A 19,871-nucleotide genomic window follows, 5' to 3' on the forward strand; every position below is an offset into this window, starting at 1 on the left:
ATTTTGATTTATATTTTTTCAAAAGTTCAGAAGCCTAAAGGACACATGAATGATAAGACAGAGAGAAAAGACAGCACTGTTTCCAACATGGCAGAGTGAATAGTAACACCAATAACAAGCATCAAGGGCAGACAACATGCATTCACTCACCATTGGGCACTAGGAGAAGGCTTTTCACAATATTCCTTAAGGGCCCGAGGCTGATTTGATTGGTGGCAGCAAAATCAGACAGCTTAGACAGGAATGTTTCAACCTGTGGCACAAGAAAAACACAAACTCCTTAACATTTTAAAAATCATTTCTATTAAAATCTTAATAATCAAATACAAATATTTCAATATGCAATGAACAAAAAAAGGACTGTTTATGAAACCAAGAACTTCTATCACGTACAACTTGTTTTTAAAGTGTCTATCAATAGTCTACCTGTCAGATCTGTTGGAAAAGGAAGAATTCATGACCAAACGAGATAGAGAGCATTACGAAATGTAAAATAGATAATTCTGATTACATGAAAATAAAAAGCTTTTATATAAACAAAACGAATGCAACCAAGATTAGAAGGAACGAAGAAAACCGGGAAACAATCTTTATAGCAAGTGTCTCTGATAAAAGCCTCATTTCTCAAATACGTAGAGAAGTGAGTCAAATTTATAAGAATACAAGTTATTCTTCAACTGACAAATGGTCAAAAGATATGAACAGGCAGTTTTCAGATGAAGAAATTAAAGGTATCTATAGGCATATGAAGAAGTGCTCTAAATTACTTTTGATTAGAGAAATGCAAATTAAAACACCTCTGAGGTACCACCTCACACTATCAGAGTGGCTAATATGGCAAAAAAGGAAAATAGAGCTTATGTTAAATAAAGTGTACGGTACCAAAATTACTTATGTCCCTTTTTATATTTTTCCTTTTCTTTTGTGTTTTGAAATGTTTTATTGATTCTACTTTCTTTCCTCTGTTACTACCCAATAACTACCCTCTAAAAAACAGTCCTCTCTTGTAACAAATAAATATAGTTTAACAAAACATTAGCCATGTCTGAAAAAGTATGTCTCATTCTAAGCCTCTAATCCAGGGAATCTTAACCTTTTTTTGTCACAGACCCCTTTAGCAGTCTAGTGAAGCCCTTCTCAGAATGTTTTTAATTACATAAAATAAAATACATAAGATTACAAAGGAAACCAACTGTATTGAAATAAAGATTAAGGTTAAGATCGCCAGCCCATCACCTCTCTGCCAAGGGGCAAGGAGCCCTCAGTTACTTTCCAGGCTGTCCAGGACAACAGCATCCCAATCAAACACTTCTGGTCATCAAGTAAAGGACCTTACCTCCTTGGGTTGAACCAAAAAGTAGAAAATCACTTCGGTCAGCGTGGCAAACTGCTGCAAAAATGAAAACAAGAGTTTTAGTACGTTCATCTCCTGAGTCAGATTCCTGATTCAACTCCACTCTGGGCTGCAGAATCTCAAAAGAAAAGAACAAGGCAAGACCTCAGAACATTTACAGCCCCAAACATCAAAAACCTCCTCCTCCCCCTCCTCCTCCTGGCTCACTTCCCAAACCAGCCTTTGCCTCCAACACCCTGAAATCTCTTCCCAACAACAAATTGCCACCTGCATCCAGTTCACTGAAGGAGCGTTAATTTTAAAAATAGCTCATCAGCACCAGGAAGTATTTACACAGCAGTTGGTGCTACATAAAGCTGTGAACTGAGATGAAGATTCAATCTCCATTCTGCCATAGGTTGCAGCACCAGGGCATCTATTGTTCTTCTGCAAGGCCCAGCTTCAATGCCACCTCCTTCAAGACGGCTTCCAAGTGCCTTCCAGCATAGAGGATTGCAAAGAGTGCTGGATTTCAATCAAATGAGAGGATCTACGTTTCTTCCAGCACAAAGTATTACAGAGAATGCTGGATTTCAATCAAATAAGAGGATCTAAGTTCAAATCCTGGGGCAAGAGACCCACTAGGATTATAGGATCACAGATTTAAAGACAGAACTTCAGAAACCATCTTAGTCTTTAAAGTCTCTGGGCTTCCTTCCAGCTGTAAATCTATATTTCCCTTTGATCCACCCCAGCTGAAAGCAATCTTTTTCAATTGATTTCACAGAGCTTCTCCATCTGTGTGCATGAGACTGTCAGCAGAGACCTAGGTCTGAACACCTCCTGGAATGAGCTGTGTGCCCACTGATTGGCAAGCCGCAGACACATCTCTATGTCTCAATTTCTTCAACTATAAAATAGGACTAATACTATTTGTAATTATTACCTCACAAGAATGTGAGGATTAAATGAGATAACAAATGAATATAAAGCACTGTTATTTCCCATATCAGACTGCAGGCTCTTGGGCACAGATCCAGAACTTCCTTTAGCCTACAACACAGTTGATAGAACAGACCCTTAATACATGACTATTAAATGGACAAGAGAACTTCAAAGCTAGAAGACTCTTGGGGTCCTCTCCAATCCTAACCACAAGATTGCCAAGTGATTTCTGCTTGAAGCTTTGTGGTGATGGTCAACTCTATTATTGTTCCATTTTTGGACAGCTCTATAACTTAGCAATAAGTGCTCAACTGAAATTATCCTTGCAAACATGCACCTAGTAGGTCAGTCAGGCAGTCAACTAGCATGTATTAAATGCCTACTATGTGCCAGGCACTGTGCTAAGCTCTGAGGATATAAAGAAAGGCAAAAAACAGTCCCTGCTCCCAAGGAGGGGAGACAACAGACAAACGACTATATACAAACAAGATAGATACAGGGTTATAGATACAGGATAAATTGGGGGTAGTCTCAGAGGGAAGACACTAAGATTAAGGACTAGGACAGGCTTCTTGCAGAAAGTGAAACTTTTTACTGAGACCAGCCTGGAAGACAGGGTAGTTAGGGGGCAGAGAAGGGAAAATGTTCCAGGCATGGAGGTCAGCCAGTGAAAATGATCAGAGACGAGAAATGGAGTATCCCATTCCAGGAGCAGAAAGGGCAGCAGAGTCAGTGGGTCACAGGGAATGTGGAGGGGAGTAAAGTATAAGAATAGAAAAGTATAAGAATATGGGAATAGGAGGTGCCAGGAAGGGGCCAGGGTGTGAAGGGCTTTGAAAGCCTAACAGGTAGGCCATAGCTCTCTCCGCCAGAGGAAGCAGAATCAGTCTCTTTTCCAAATGGAAGTCCAATATCTGAAGGCATAATCATGCTGCTCAATCCCTTAGTCTGTTTCCCTCACAATGAACCCAACATATACAACCTTTACTGAAATTGAGAAGGGTTTGAATTCTGGGGACTCATGGGCTTTCTTCTGGACTCAGCTGAAACACCACCTCCTGTAGAAGACCTTTATGGATCCATAAAGGCCCCTGTCACCCCGCCTCTCCAACCCTGCCATCACCCTGGGGAGTAAGCCTTCAGGACGTGCAACCTGGTAACTACCTGTGCACCTGCAGCAGCTCCCAGCCCCTTAGCAGCCAGAGCCAAGGAAGACCAAGGAGGAAAAAAAATCCCACCCAAGTCCTTGGCCTACCAAATAGTGCAACATCAGGAAAGACACCAAAGGGGGCAAGGGAGAACAAGACTCTCAGGGGTTACCTTAGATGGCTTCTTAGCAACAGGGGAATGATTCAAATTGTGGTCTAAAAACATACAAGAATATGAGAAATGACAAAAGAAAATTTCAGAGACTCCAGGATATTATGAACTGATGCAAAGTAAAGAGAACAATTTAAGCAAGGAAAACAACACTGTAAAGAAAAATAAACTTGAAAGACTTAAGACCTCACCTCCTGTCAGAAAGGCGATGCGCAGAGGATGCAGAAAAAGACAATACTTTTCTGGACATGGCCACAGAATCGGTTTGGTTTGCTGTACTTTATTTGTTACAAAGGTTTTTCCCTCTCTTAGTTTCACTGTTAATGGAAGGAGGAGTGTTGGGGAAGGAGAGGAGACAGTGGTTAGCCACTGTGATGTCAAAAGAAAAAAAGAGGTCTATTTGTAGTATTTTTAAAAATGCAAATAGAACAGGTGAAGTTCAGAAAGAAGCACAGCCACGCTGGGCGGTTTTGAAAGTAACTTGCACAATTTATTAGATATTAAAAAAAATAAAACACAACTATCAGTATGAAATGGAGATTCATGGTTTCATATTAGAATTCTCTTACTTTCTGCTCTGTGTGTGAAAATACTTCTTTATATTTGTTCAGAATTCTTTTTAAAATGTTGAATTACTATAAAGAAAATGCACTGCCACCTGCTTGGCTTCAGCAACCTGAGGACCAAGGGACCCTTTTCTTCTGACTTAAGGCTAACACCTCCTTCCTAAATTTGAGTTATGTATCACATTAGAATACGTTTGGTCCTGAAGAGCAAGGACCTTTTCTGTTTTCCTGGAGCTAAACATAGTGTTTTGAATTTAATAAGAACCCAATAAATGTTCTTCCTTCCTACCTTCCTACAGTTCAGTCATTAGAATGTAAGCTCCTTGAGGGCAGGAACTCTTTTTTGCTTTTTTTTCCCTTAGTAACCCCAGCAAGGCCACTGGTACACAATAGCACCAAAAATAAATGTTTATTACTTGATTACTAGCAGAGAGACACACGCCACAGTAGTTACATCTGTAAAATGAGGTTTATAAACACTTGCTTTATTTATCTTAATGGGTGGCTGAGAAACTCAAATACAGTAATATATTAAGCTAATAAGACAATTATCATTTGTATTATCTCCCTAACAGACTGCAAACTCCTAGTGGGCGAAGGTAGTCTTCTCCATATTCATCTCCTTTAAAGGGTAAGTGCAGAGCCATCACAGGTTAAGTACTCAATAAATATTTTTAGAAAGACTAAATGTTGAACTCTTTAATTTACAGCCTTGATTCGTTTGCTTCCTCAGGGCTAGGCTTCCAGCCCCAAAATAAACTCTACTGTAGAGCCAGCCAACCCCAGGGCAGCAATACCAAGGAAATTTTCTACATTAAGAGTTAAGGTTTTAAACCAAATTGCTTACTGTCTCAGGAAGTGGGGAGGTGAAGGGAGAGAGAGAGAAAATCTGGAACTCAAAAAATGTTTAAAATGAATGTTAAAAATTGTCTTTACATGTAACTGGGGGAAAAAAGTTGTACTTAAAAAAAATAAGTTTTGTGGACATGTGAATTGGTCCAAACACTCTGAAAAACTATTTGGAATTATGGGAGAAGAATCATTAAACTACTCACACCCTTTGACCCAGAGATCCACTAACTAGGCATATATCCCAAGAGGGTCAAAGACAGAAAAGGTCTATTTTTTGGTGCCAAAATATTCATACCATGACTCTGTGGTTGTTGAAGAGGGACCCATCAATCTATCAATAAGCATTTATTAAGCACATACTATATACCAGGCATAGTACCAGAAAACGTGGATACAAAAACAAAAGTGAAAAAGTCTGCCCTCAAGGAGCTTGCATTCTATTAAGAGAGGTGTACATAAACAAGTAGATAGATAGCAATTTATACATATATATACACAGACATACTACCTTCTGCAAGGTATTGTTGGGGAGGGATGTCAGGAAAGACCTCATGTAGAAGGTGGCATCTGAATTAAGCTTTGAAGGAAACTAGGTGGACAAGAGATGAGGAAATTGTTTACTACAAGCATAAAGAAATCAGCGCAAAGGCACAAAGATGGGAGATGGGGTGTCCTGTGTCAGGAAGAAGGCAGCCAGTTCGGTCAGATCCTAAAGTGTGCTGGGGAAATAATGTATAAGGCTAGAAAGATCGTTTGTAACAAGGTGATAAAGAACTTTAAATGCCAAACAGATACCCGACAGGTATCAAAGAACTAGCTACAAGCTTTGACTATAACAGCAACACGATCACACCTGCTCTTTAGGAAAAACAGCTTTGTCAGCTTGGTAGAGAACAGACTGGAAAAGAGATTTAAGGCAAGGACAGTAACTAGGCTACTGCAATAGCTCTGGCAAGAAGATATGGGGGTTTGAAGTAAGGTGAGGGTGATGTAAATAGAAAGAAAGAATAGATGAGAAAGGTGATGAAGACAGACTTGTCAAGACTTGTCAATTGGATATGTGTAGTGAAAGAGAGTGGAGGAGTGGAAAATGATTCCAAGGTTACAAACCTGGATGATATTCAAGAAAAACAGAAATCTGGAAGTGGGGTGGGTTGGGAGGAAATTATTACAAGTTTCCTCTAAGAGATGAGACTCAAATTGCAGAATTTTAGGATACAGCCAATATGGAAACTTGTTTTACTCAACTACTCATATTTGTATAAGGGTTTTGTTGTTCTTTTTCCCCAACTGAGAAAGGAGGGAGGGAGAAAATAAATGCTTGTTGATTGGGGGAAAAAAATTTTTTTAAAGTAAATATTGAGTTGTTTTAGACATGTTACATTTGAGATGCCAATGGAACATGTAGGTTGAAATGTCCAATAGGCAATAAACATTTTTGCACAAGAACTCCGGAGAGAGACTAAGGATGGATATAGAGAAATGTTGGGCAAATTATGGAAAATCAATTAACTATTATTGCTCTGTAGGGAACAATGAAGAATTCAGAGAAACATAGTAAGACCTGAATGACTGGACACAGAAGCAGGTAAACAATGACTACAGAAATATAAATGAAAAGAACATTAACAAAGTCAATTGTGCTGTAATTGTAATAACTAATCTTAGTCCCAGAGAATAAGGAACTGCACCTTATTCTCTTTCCTAGGAGAGGAGAAAAGGGTGAGGTGTTATGAGTACAGAAGCTCACCACCTCAAGAGATCTTTTCTAATTCCCCTCCTAGTTCCCCCCCCAAAATTTTTTTTTTCACTTTGTATATATCATATATTTACTTGTTTGTAACCAGCTCACATTTCCCTAAGAATATAAGCTCCTTGAGGGCAGGGATTCTGTTTTTGTATTTGTATACCTGACATGAAGCAATACCTAGCATATAGTAGGCCCTTATTAAATACTTGCTGATTGACTGATGTTGCATATACTATCTGACTTGGTCAATGTGTGAGTAGGTTTTGCTTAACTGTTTTTGTTACAAAAGAAGGTTCACTGGGTGAGTTGGGATGGTGGTATGTTGAAAAATGTATGCTGTTAAAAAAAAAGGAATCAATAAAGTGTTAATTTTAAAAAGGGGTTTGGATCTTAGTTTTGATTTTCAGAAAGAAATATGGTTTATGTTCATTTAGTGCTTGCCTGTATTTTGTAGTTTACACAGAATTCACCTTGTTTTTATTATCTTAATTTTTATAGAAAGGCTGGGAAGCACAATATCCCACTAACAGAATACTAAGGTATTTGCTCATGGACTACAATATAATTTTTATTTCATACCCTACTGTGTGCAATGAGCAGAGAAAAGTTTTACAGTAATAACAGCTGACATCTCATTTGATACAAACAACCCCTTAAGTACAGAACTAAAGGTATTATTACATCCACTTTACAGAGAGAGAAACTGAGGTTCAAATTATTTAAACCACTTGCCCACGGCGACAAAACTAGCACAGGGAATAAGAATTTGAAGACATCTCCCCTGACTATAAAGCCTAGATAGAACACCTTCCTTTCGATCAATAAAGGCTGCCTCTGCTCTCATGAAACTCACAAAACAAGTTGGAATCCTGGAATTTTGAAGGATGCCAGGGTTTCGGAGATCCTCTAAGTTAGGGGTTCTTGACTTGCTGTCTGCAATCTTTTTTTCCCTTTAAACTTTTGATAACCATTATTTTTAAAAATTAATTTTTAACATTGATCTTTTAAAATTTCAAGTTCCAAATTCTCTTGATAACTACATTTTAATATAATTCGTTTCCTTTGTAACTCTATGTATTTTATGCATTTAAAAACATTCTTCTGAGGAGTCTGTAGGTTTCATCAGACTGCCTAAGGGGTCAGGGATACAAGATTTGCAAAACGCTTTACAAATATTATCACACCTGATCCTCACAACAATGTGTGTGCTAATATCATCCCCATTTTACAAACGAAGAAACTGAGGCAGGCAGAGGTTAAATAACTTGCCCAGGCTCACCCAGCTAGCTAGTAAGCATCTGGGTTTGAATTCAGGTCTGTCGAACTCGAATCCAGCACTCTCCACTGCTGCCACCTGGCTTCCTGTAAGGAACATTACCTTAAGTCAAACAAACTTTTCCTTGTAGATGACTTTCCTTTACAACCGAAGCAAAATTCGGGAAAGCGGAGGCCGAGAACAAACACGCCCTGGGCTCAGCCAGTCGGCCTTGGGCTGGATGGGGTTCACTCCCGGAAGCCCTCCCTTCGGGTCTAACCTCTGGCTGCACTTCCCTGTCTCAGCAGCCCCCCCAATCGCCCCACAACGTCAACACGGGGGCCACCCCTCAGCCCAATCCCCTTCTCCACACCCCTAAAATCTCCTTGGCTTTGGTTCTAAGGGTTTTTTCTGGGGTTCAAAGGATCAATGATTCGGGGACCGTAAGGACGCTAATTCACCCATCTCACTTTACAGATGAGGTCCCGAAGGCCCAGAGAGGGCATGCGACTTGTCTAAGGCCACACACAGTGATGCACGGATGGGAACCCCCCCGGCCTCGGGATGCCAGACCCCGGGCTCTTTACAAAACCAACCCAAGCGCGCAGAAAAACGAAGCGTGCACCGAAAGCCAGGCCGGGCCCCGCCCCCCGGAGCCCCTGGGGACGCCCCCTGCCCCTCCCCCACCCACAGGCCGCGCCGCGCGCACCTCCGCGCTGAGCTGGTTCAAGTGCAGCATATCGCTCCCTACGGACTCGGGGATGGGGTCCCGCGTGAAGTGAAAGCGTCCCATGGCCACGCACGCACGCAGGCGCACCACCGTCCTGGCCTAGGTAGCTAGGCGCAGCCTCGCCCTAACCGCCGCCGCCGCCGCCGCTAGCCTCGGTTTCGCCGCCGCCGCTGAACGTTGCGCGCGCACACCCGCGCGTGACCCGCCCCCTCCCCTGCTCAGCTGGAGGAGGCTGGCAACCTAGTGCTTGGGTGCATGCGCAACTCCACCCGGCCCCGCCCCGCCCCAGCTGTGCATGAGTCTTACATTCTCTCAGTGGTTCCCAGTCATTGGCGTGCCTTACGCATCCTGAATTTACCCCAGCTTGGAGCCAGTCCAGGGTAGCAGGGAAGCAAACCAAAGCCGAAAGGGTGAGAAGTACAGTCCAGTCAACAAGCATTTATTTTTAAGTTCTTACTTTGTGCCAGGCACTGGGAATAGGAATACCCGCAGAAAGACGATCCCTCTCCTGAAGGAGCTTATGGTCTAACAATTTAAATGGGGAAGACAACACAAAGAAAAAGAAGCTGAATAGCAAAAAGGGGGCGGGGGAGGAGACCGATAGTAAAGAAAGTCCAAAGAGTCAAGTATGCAGCCTAGAGAGAAATGAAGGTCTGGCTCACCTGGGAAGAGTTTCTTCTTACTCCTCCCTGCTTTCCGGTTTTCTGAAAATAATAATAACAGCTTGCATTCTACTTCTTTCTTGCTTTCTTCCCAGTAGTCTTTGTGTAGTGTAACAAATTATCATCCCCATTTTGCAGATCAAAAAAAAGTAAGGCTCTTAAAAAGGAAATGACTCCGAATCAGACGTTTAAGGTACGTGTTTGTGTGGATTCCTTGCTACTGGAACCCAAGTATCCACACAAAAAGTCCGGTGTGCTTTCTGATTCACCATAAGCCCTCAAAAATAAGATCTGGGTTTCCATTCTTGGCTCAGCTGTAGGAGCATGGACCCTGAACAAACCACTTCCCTTCTTTGAACGTCTCAGTTTCCTTATCTGTAAAATAGGCACAGTAATTCTTGTACTATCTTTCTCACAGGTTTGTTGTGAGAAAAATTTTCTGTATATGGAAGGAAAGCTGCTGTCAATATTTCCAGGATAATTAACTATTTTCCAATTCAATTCAATTAATATTTATTAAGTACCTGTTAAATTCTAAGTGCTGGTGAGAGAGAGAGAGAGAAGGAAAAAGAGAAATCGTATCCTAAAGGAGATACTACATGTATACACAAAAGTATTTAGGAGTACTAATAATAATTACAAGTAGTATGTGTATAGCTCTAGTGCAGGGGTGGGGAACCTGTGGCCTCTAGGCCACATGTGGCCTTTCAAGTACAGCCTTTTGACTGAATCTAGGGCCACATGTGGACTGGAGGCTGAAGGTTACCCACTCCTGCTCTAGAGTGTGCAGAATGTGTTGTGTGTTATGCCTTTGATCAGAAATTGTACTAAACTTTAAGGGTTCTCAACCTGAAGTCCTTCAACATTTAAAAAAAATTTTTTTAATTTTTTAAAAAATTTTTTGGCAATTGGGGTTAAGTGACTTTCCTAGGGTCACACAGCTAGTAAGTGTCAAGTGTTTGGTCTGAGGCCAAATTTGAACTCAGGTCCCCCTGACTTCAGGGCCCATGCCCTATCCAGTGCACCACCTAGCTGCCCCTTCTTCAACATTTTTTTTGAGGCAATTGAAGTTAAGTGACTTGTCTAGGATCACACAGCTAGTAAGTATCTGAAGTCAGATGTGAACTGAGGTCATTCTGACTCCAGGGCCAGTGCTTTATCCACTGTGCCACCTAAATGCCCCTCCTTCAACTTTTAAAATGATATTCTGACAACTGTATTTCAATATAATTGGTTTCCATTGTAATCTTACTTATTTTATATGTTTAAAAACACTATTTTGAGAAAGAATACATAGGCTTTACAGACTGCCAAAGAAACCCATTGACACAAAAAAATGTTAAAAATACCTCTTCTAGAAGAAATTGCTTGTAAGATCTATGGATAGAGGAAGAATTTATAGCCAAACAGGAGATAAAGAGGTTAATAGGAGGTAAAATCAATGATTTTGATTACATAAAATTAAAAAGGTTTTGCACAAATAAAACCAATGCAGCTAAAATGAGAAGAAAAACAGAAAACTGGGGGGGGGGGGAAATTTTGCAGCAAGTTTTTCTGACAAAGGTCTTTTTTCTCAAATATATAGGGAACTGAGCCAAATTTATGAGAATAAGAGCCATTCCTCGATTGATGTTTTCAGAGGAGAAATCAAAGCTGTCAATAATCATATGAAAAATGCTCTAAATCACTATTGATTAGAGAGGTGCAAATTAAAACAACTCTGAGATACTACCTTATAACTATCAGATTGGCTAAGATGATAAAAAAGGAAAATGACAAATGCTAGAGGGGATGTGGAAAAACAGGTACACTAATGCTCTGTTGGTAGAGCTGTGAACTAGTCCAACCAGTTTGGGAAGCAATTTGGAACTATGCCCCAAAAGCTGTAAAACTGTAAATACCCTTTGACCCAGCAATACCGCTACTAGGTCTATACACCAAAGAGATCAAAGAAAAAGGAAAAGGACCCATCTGTACAAAAATATTTACATCACCTTCTCTTGTGATTACAAAGAATTGGAAACAGGGAATGCCCATCAGTTGTGGAATGGCTGAACTTGTAGTATATGAACGTGATGGAACATTTTTGTGCTGCAAGAAGTGATGAAGAAGGGGCAGCTGAGTGGAAGAGTAGATAGAGCACCTGCTGTGGAGTCAGGAGGATCTGAGTTCAAATGTGGCCTGAGACATTTACTGTAAGCTGTGTGACCCTGGGCAAGTCACTTAAATCTGATTGCCTCCAAAAAAAAAAAATGAAAGAAAGATAATGATGAAAGGGATGGTTTCAGAAAAACCTGAGAAGACTTACATGAACTACAAAGTAAAGTGAGCAGAACCAGGAGAACAATGTACATGCTGACAATTTATGAAAGATTTAGTAACTGATCAACACAATGATCTACCCCAACTGCAAAGGACTCATGATAAAACAACTATCTACTTTCAAATAGAGAAGTAATGGACTTTGAGTGCAGATTAAAGCATATTTTTTCTCTTTCTTTCTTTTTTGCTTTTTGTTGTTTCAGAACACGGCTAATCTAGAAGTATGTTTTTCATAACTTCATATGTATAATAAATTTTGTAATTCTTGCCTTCTTAATGGGTGGGGGAGGGAGAGAATTTGGAACTGAAATAAAATTGAATTCAAAATTTAAGAAATTTAAAAAAAAAACTTTCCTAGATCCTGATCCCCTATTGATGATATCCTCTTGACATATGGACAATGATGATAATTGCTGATTGATGATTTCTTGCACCTGGGCCTGCATAGCTGAGCTGCTCCTCTAGAGTGCAGATGTCAAACATAAGGCCAGGGGGCACTCCAGAGCACAGCCAGAGCCAGATTAAAATGTAAGTGGGAAACATCTAACAAGATACATAAATATATAATTAGACATAGATAATGTTAATATGTAATGTTCTAAGTCACCGTGTGCTAGCAGGGATCCTTACGTATCTTTAAGTGACCCTCTTTCTATTTGTTTGATACCACTGCTCTAGGGAACTATGTGTGGAGGAATTGGTGTTAGATAAAAAGGACCAAGCTGAGAAATTCCTGGACCAGGAAGGAACTGAAAATGACAAGCATCCCCGGCTTGGGTATTTGTGGTCATTTTGACATCATTCAGAGCTAGGTCAGACACCTGAAACATACACACACATACATTTATACCTATATATATGTCTATGTATTCATATTTACATATATATAATCAATTGATAAACATTTTTTCTTTTTTTCTTTATTAATTTATTTTGAATTATCAACAGACACTTCCATAAGCTTTTGAGTTTTAAATCTTTCTCCCCCTCCCTCCCTCTCTGCCTCCTTAAGACAGTGTGCAATCTGATATAGGCTATACATATACATTCTTATTAAACATATTTTCACATTAGTGATGTTGTAAGTAAGAATAGAACCAAAAGGAGGAACCAATAGAAAAAGGAAACAAAATACAACAGAAGAGAAAAATAGCAAATGCCATGCTTCCATCTGCATTTAAACTCCAGAGTTCTCTCTTTGGTATATAGATAGCATTTTCCATCATGAGGCCTTTGGAGATGTCTTAGATCCTTGCATTGCTGAGAAGGGTTAAGTCTATCAGTATTAGTCATCGAACAATGTGGCTGTTACTGTGTACAATGTTCTGGTTCTGCTCACTTCACTCAGCATCAGTCCATACAAGTCTTTCCAGGTTTTTCTGCTCATCATTTCTTATAACACAATAGTATTCCATTATATTCATATACCACAACTTGTTCAGCCATTCCCCAATTGATGGGCATCCTCTGAATTTCCAATTCTTTGCCACCACAAAAAGAGCTGCTATAATATATTATATATGTAATATATATTGTACATGTGGGTCCTTTTCCCATTTGTATGATCTCTTTGAGATATAGCCCTAGAAGTGCTACTGCTGGGTCAAAGGCTATGCACATTCTTATAGCCCTTTGGGCATAGTTCCAAATTTCTCTCCAAAATGGTTGGATCAGTTCATAACTCCACCAACAATGCATTAGTGTTCCAATTTTCCCACATCTTCTCCAACATTTATCATTTTCCTGTTTTGTCATGTTGGCCAATCTAATAGGTGTGCTGTGGTACCTCAGAGTTGTTTTGATTTGCATTTCTCTAATCAGTAGTGATTTAGAGTATTTTTTCATATGACTATAGATGGCTTTAATTTCTTCATCTGAGAACTGTCTGTTCATATCCTTTGACCATTTATCAATTGGGGAATGACTTATATTCTTATAAATTTGGCTTAATTCTCTATATATTTTAGAAATGAGGCCCTTATCAAAGACACTGGTTGTAAAAATTCTTCCCCAATTTTCTACTTTCCTTCTAATCTTGGTTGCATTGGCTTTGTTTGTGCAAAACCTTTTCAATTTAATGTAATCAAAGTTATCCATTTTGCATTTTGTAATGTTCTCTATCTCCTCTTTGGTCATGAATTCTTCTGTTCTCCATAGATCTGATAGGTAAACTATTCCTTGCTCTCCCAATTTGCTTACAGTATCAGCCTTTATATCTAAATCGTGAACCCATTTTGACTTTATTTTGGTATATGGTATGGGAGTCTAGTCTATGCCTAGTTTCTGCCATACTCTTTTCCAATTTTCCCAGCAGTTTTTGTCAAATAGTGAGTTCTTATCCCAGAAGCTAGGGTCTTTGGGTTTATCAAATAATAGATTATTATAGTCATTGACTCCTGTGTCTTTCATACTTTTTTTGTGTGTGTCTTACATACTTAACCTATTCCACTGATCCACCACTCTGTTTCTTAGCCAGCACCAAGCAGTTTTGATGATTGCTGCTTTATAATACAACTTAAGATCTGAAATTGCTAAGCCATCTTCCCTTGAATTTCTTTTCATTAATTCCCTTGATATTTTGGACCTTTTGTTATTCCAAATGAATCTTGTTACTATTTTTTCTAACTGTATAAAATAATTTGGGGTAGTTTGATTGGTGTGGTACTGAATAAATTAGCTTAGGTAGAATTGTCATTTTTATTATTTTAACTCAGCTTACCCATGAGCAAAAGAAGAAAACCAAATTACCAGTATCAAAAATGAAAAGGGTGAATTTACCACCAAGGAAGAGAAAATTAAAACAATAATTAGGAACTATTTTGCCCAACTGTATGTCAATAAATTTGATAATCTTAATGAGATGGATAAATATTTACAAAAATATAAATTGCCCAGATTAACAGAAGAGGAAGTAAAATACTTAAATAACCCCATCTCAGAAAAAGAAATTGAACAAGCCATTGATGAACTCCCTAGAAAAAAATCTCCAGGGCCAGATGGATTTACAAGCAAATTCTATCAAATATTTAAAGAACAATTAATTCCAGTACCATATAGACTATTTGGGAAAATAGGTGAAGAAGGAATCTTACCAAATTCTTTTTATGATAGAAATATGGTGCTGATACCTAAACTGGGAAGAGTCAAAACAGAGAAAGAAAATTATAGACCAGTTTTCCTAATGAATATAAATGCAAAAATTTTAAATAAAATATTAGCAAATAGATTACAGCAACTTATCACAAGAATAATACACTATGGCCAGGTAGGATTTATACCAGGAATGCAGGGCTTGTTCAATATTAGGAAAACTATCAGCATAATTGATCATTTCAACAATAAAACTTACAGAAACCACATGATTATCTCAATAGATGCAAAAAAAGCTTTTGACAAAATACAACACCCATTTCTATTAAAAACACTAGAAAGCATAGGAATAAATGGAGTCTTCCTTAAAATAATAAATAGCATCTGCCTAAAACCTTCAGCAAACATCATATGTAATGGGGACAACCTAGAAGCATTTCCAATAAGATTGGGGGTGAAACAAGGATGGCCATTATCACCACTGTTGTTCAATATCGTACTAGAAATGTTAGCTTTAGCAATATGAGAAGAAAAAGAAATTTGTATTAGAATAGGCAAAGAAGAAACAAAGCTATCACTCTTTGTAGATGATATGATGATATACTTAGAGAATCCTAGAGAATCAAGTAAAAAACTACTTGAAATAATAAACAGCTTTTATAAAGTTGCAGGCTATAAAATAAACCCACATAAATCATCAGCATTTCTATATATTACCAACAAAGTCCAATGGCAAGAGACAGAAAGAGAAATTCCATTTAAATTTACTGTAGACATTATAAAATATATAGGAGTCTACCTACTGAAACAAACCCATAAATTATGTGAACACAATTACAAAGCACTTTTCACACAAAGTCAGATCTAAATAATTGGAAAAACATCAGTTGCTCATGGCTAAACATTTATTAAATGCCTACTACGTACCAGGTGCTGTGCTAAGTGCTGTTGATGCAAAAAGAAGCAAAAGGCAGTCCCTGCCCCTAATGGGGGAGAGGAAACATGCAAAAAGAATATGTATGAAAAGCAACCTACATGCGGGATTAATAGGAAATAATTTACAGAGGGAAGGCATTAGAATTAAAAGGGGGTTGGGGAAGACTTCCTGTATAAACTGGGATTTTAGTTGTAATTTAAAGGAAACCAGGGAGACCAATAGAGAAGACTCAGGGGAGTGTTCCAGGCATAAGGGCCAGTCAAAGAGAAGGCATGGAGCTAAGAAATGAAGTGTTTTATTCATGGAACATACTGTGTATGTACACACATGCATATAGGTATTATATATATGTATACATTTGTATATATGTGTGTATGCCCATATATCCTTGGCCTTGGTCTTTTTAAAAATATAGAGTTCAGTCTGGAAATGGAGATGGAGAAAACAAGAGGTTGGACATTCATGGACTCAGTTCTCTGAAAGAAGCTTGTGCTGTCCATGAGTAGCCATGAGGCCCCAGGGAAAGTACCAGGCAGAAGAAATGGGGGAGCAACAAGGAATTCCTGGACCAAACCAACAGCTGCAGTTATACTCTTACCTTGGCAGGGGTGAAGGCATCCTTCATGATGACGGATTGGTGATTCATAAATAGTTTTTGCACCTGGTTTATCCTCTTGGGGTTAGCCTTAAAAGTGTGGGAGAGAATACAGAAGGTCTGCTCTGGGACATGCAGAAGACTTGTACCAAGCCCATAAATAATCTCCCTTCCCCAAGAGCCTATATTCCTTAACAGAGTTGTATCATCTAGGTCAGAGCAAAGGGTCACATCTGTGGAGCAGAAAAGACCTAAAATGATTCCTGGGATTACCAACTCCCATTCCATTCAAGGAGGGAGGGAGTGCATCTCGAGGTGGAGGAGGCAAACATCTGAACAAAACCTTCAAAGAAGATAAAGGTTTTTTAAGAAGGAGAGATGATTGTGTTTCAGGCACGGGGGATAGATGTCCCCGTGTGAAAGCATGGAGGGTACAGATAGAATCTTTTGTTTGGTAATTTGATTTGGCAGAAACATTATGTTCATAAAGGAGAGCGATATGGAAACCTCAGTTTCCTTCTCTGTAAATAAAGATAATAATAGCACATAGTTTACAGGGTTGTGGTGGAGATTAAAGGAAATAATATTTGAAAACCACTTTGCTACATAAATTGTAAACTTAGAGTGCTACGTAAATTATAAATGCTAGCTATTATTAGAGTTGGAAGGCCCCTTCGCTTTGCAGAGGAGGAAACTAAGGTCCAGAAAGGTGGAGTGACTAACTCAAACTCACCTATTCACTTGTCAATATCAACCCATAAGTTTTATTTTAACCCATAAGCCTTTATGATTATTGTGCCATGACAAAAAGACAAAAATAGAACAGGCTCTGCCCTCAAGGAGCCTACACTCTATCTGAGGGAGACAATACTTACACTTATAGGTATATACATTTTTTTTTCTGGATTTCTGACCTCATTGGTATAGGGAACTCTTTCTGAGGAAAATTTCTCTACCTGTGCATATTCCATACCTGCAATTTTTAGTCATAAAAGAGAGTTGCCTGGGGCACTGAGAAATTAAGTAATCTAGGGTCACACAGCCATTATGTAGGAGATGGGACTTAAACCCAGGTCTTCTTGATTCTGAGGTCATCCTTTTATCTCCCAAGTCAAACTCCCTCTCTGGGTCTCCATAATGGGGTTGAACTTGATGCTTTGACAATCTAGGATTTTATAATAAAGTATCCTGAATAAGACCTACCATAACCACAAAATGAATACTAAATAACTAGATTTCTTTGACTGAGAGAGACCTCAGTCAATCAAACCACCCACAGGTATTTGTGGAATACACACATTGTACCAAGAGCTCCCTCTTCTCTTTTCTTCTCCTCATCTCATATCACTCAGGTCCTCCTCCATCCCTATTTCACATGAAAAGAAACTGGCCCTTCTCTTTGCCAAAGCTGACTAAACTTTCTACAGGCACAGGTGATCCCAGTCCATCCAATCTTCTCCAGCAAAATGCCCCTTGCATCATCCCCACTCTCTAATATTTAACCTTTCTACATCTATTGGCTGCTTCCCCTGTGGCCTACAAGTTCACATCTCCCTCATCTTTAAAACAAAAACCACACCAAACAAAACAAAAAACAAAGAAACCAATCCTCAACTGATATGACAATCCCCACTAGCTATTGTCCTATATCTCTTCTCCCTCTCCTGGCTATATTAGAGAAAGTCATTGCTCTTCTCTCAGTCTTCTAAATCTTCTATAGTTTGTTTTTGCATCTCATTCAACTGACAATGCTCTCTCCAAAATTACCACGATCTTTTAAAAAAATTTAATATTTTCTTTTTTCACCAATTACATATAAAAACAATTTTAACATCTTTTTTTTTCAAATTTTGAGTTCCAAATTCTCCTCCCTCCTTCACTTTTTCCCTCATTGAGAAAATAAGCAATTTGATATAGGTTATACATGTGCAGTCATATAAAACATGTTTCCCCACAATCTTTCAATTGTCAAATCCAATGGTTTTTTTTCTCAGTCTTCACCTTTCTTAATATCTTTTTAGCCTCTAACACTGTCAATCACCTTTTCCTCTGGATAATCTCATCTCTCTAGGTTTTTGTGACATTGTTCTTTCTTGGTTTTCCTTCTACTTGTCTAGCTGTTCCTTCTCTGTCTGCTTTGCTGAATCTTCATAGGATCCAGGTCATACCCACAAATTATGGGTCTCCCCTAAGGGTCTGTCCTTTGGCCTTCCCATCTTTTCCTTCTATATTATCTTACCTCATTATCTCATCAGCTATCATGGATTCAATTATCATCTCCATGAAGATGATTCTCAGATCTATTTGTCCAGCCCTAGCCTCTCTCAAGACCTCCAATCTCAAATCAGTCAGTCAACAATCATTTATTAAGAACTTGCTTCCAAAAAACAAAAAACAAAAACAAAAACAAAAAGAACTTGCTATATACCAGGCAGTGTGCTAAGTACTGGGTTTATAAAGAAAGGCAAAAAAAAAATTCCTATTCTCAAGGACCTAAGTCCTTGGGTGCAGCCCAACTGAGTCCAAGTTTTACAGAACGAATTCTTTTATTAAAGGGATTTGTTCTGTGAAGTTTGCATTCAGTCAAATGACTGCACTTGAGGACCTAGCTGGCCACATGTGGCCTGGAGGCGACTGGTTCCCCACCCCAGAGCTAGATGTTCCATAGAAGTTTGAAACTCAACATATCCAAGACAGAACTCATTATTTTTCTCTCCAAACCCTCCCCTCTTCCAAACTTCTTTATTACTATTGAGGATACTACCATTCTTCCAGTCATCTAGCTATCATCTTCATCTCCACATATCTAATCTGTTGCCAAGCCCTATTGTTTCTGTCTTTGAAATATTTCTCATGCATGTCCCCCTTCCTTTTCTGACACAGCCCCCACCCTGGTATCTGCAATCAGTTCAGGAAGTGTTCCCAGGTTTCTCTCAGTCTATACCCTTGGCCATTTCTTATGGCACCGTAACATTCCATTACATCCATTGTGCCATATTTGTTCAACCATTTTTCAATTGATGGGCACCCACTTTGTAACCAGTTTTCAACCACTACAAATTACTGCCATGATTTTTTTTCTACATATGGATCCTTTCCCTCTGTCTTTGATCTCCTTGTGGTACATGCCCAGCCATAGTATTGCTAGGTTAAAGTCACAGTTCAGTGACTCTTGGGGCATTGCTCCAAATAACTCTCCAGAAGGGTCAGACCAATTCACAGCTCCACAAACAGTACAGTAGCATGCCTAGCTTACAACACAGTCTCTCCAACAATTATGATTTTTATTATTTGTAATCTTTACCAATCTGGTAGAGAAAGGTGATACATTCAGTGGATCTGTGATCTTATCAATGTGGGTACTCTCTCCAACCTCTTTTCAAGCTTTATTTCAGTCATCTCCAACTCTTTGTGAATCCATTTGAGGTTTTCTTAGGCAAAGATACTGGAGTGGTTTGCCATTTCCTTCTCCAGCTCATTTTACAGATGAAGAAACTGAGACAGGTTTAAGTGA

At 39.0% G+C, this 19,871-nt stretch overlaps 1 protein-coding gene across 3 annotated transcripts in view; it reads right to left on the reverse strand.

Moving 5' to 3' along the window:
- The window catches only part of COMMD7 (COMM domain containing 7), a 38,492-nt gene extending 29,548 nt beyond the window's left edge, over positions 1-8,944 (reverse strand). Inside the window, exons 1-3 of one of the 3 annotated variants that reach the window (XM_078150206.1) lie at positions 8,731-8,944; positions 1,337-1,390; positions 151-253 (exon numbers count right to left, since the gene is read on the reverse strand). In XM_078150206.1, coding sequence (XP_078006332.1) covers positions 151-253; positions 1,337-1,390; positions 8,731-8,814 — 241 coding nt within the window. In that variant the 5' untranslated portion in view covers positions 8,815-8,944. The remainder of the gene's footprint in view (positions 1-150; positions 254-1,336; positions 1,391-8,730) is intronic. The other 2 variants (XM_020990736.2, XM_020990735.2) reach the window with 2 other exon arrangements.
- Positions 8,945-19,871: the final 10,927 nt, after the last annotated feature.

The sequence above is a fragment of the Phascolarctos cinereus genome, unplaced genomic scaffold (genome assembly GCF_003287225.1).
Source record: "Phascolarctos cinereus isolate Bilbo 61053 unplaced genomic scaffold, phaCin_HiC Scaffold_2;HRSCAF=192, whole genome shotgun sequence".
NCBI classification, from domain to species: domain Eukaryota; kingdom Metazoa; phylum Chordata; class Mammalia; order Diprotodontia; family Phascolarctidae; genus Phascolarctos; species Phascolarctos cinereus.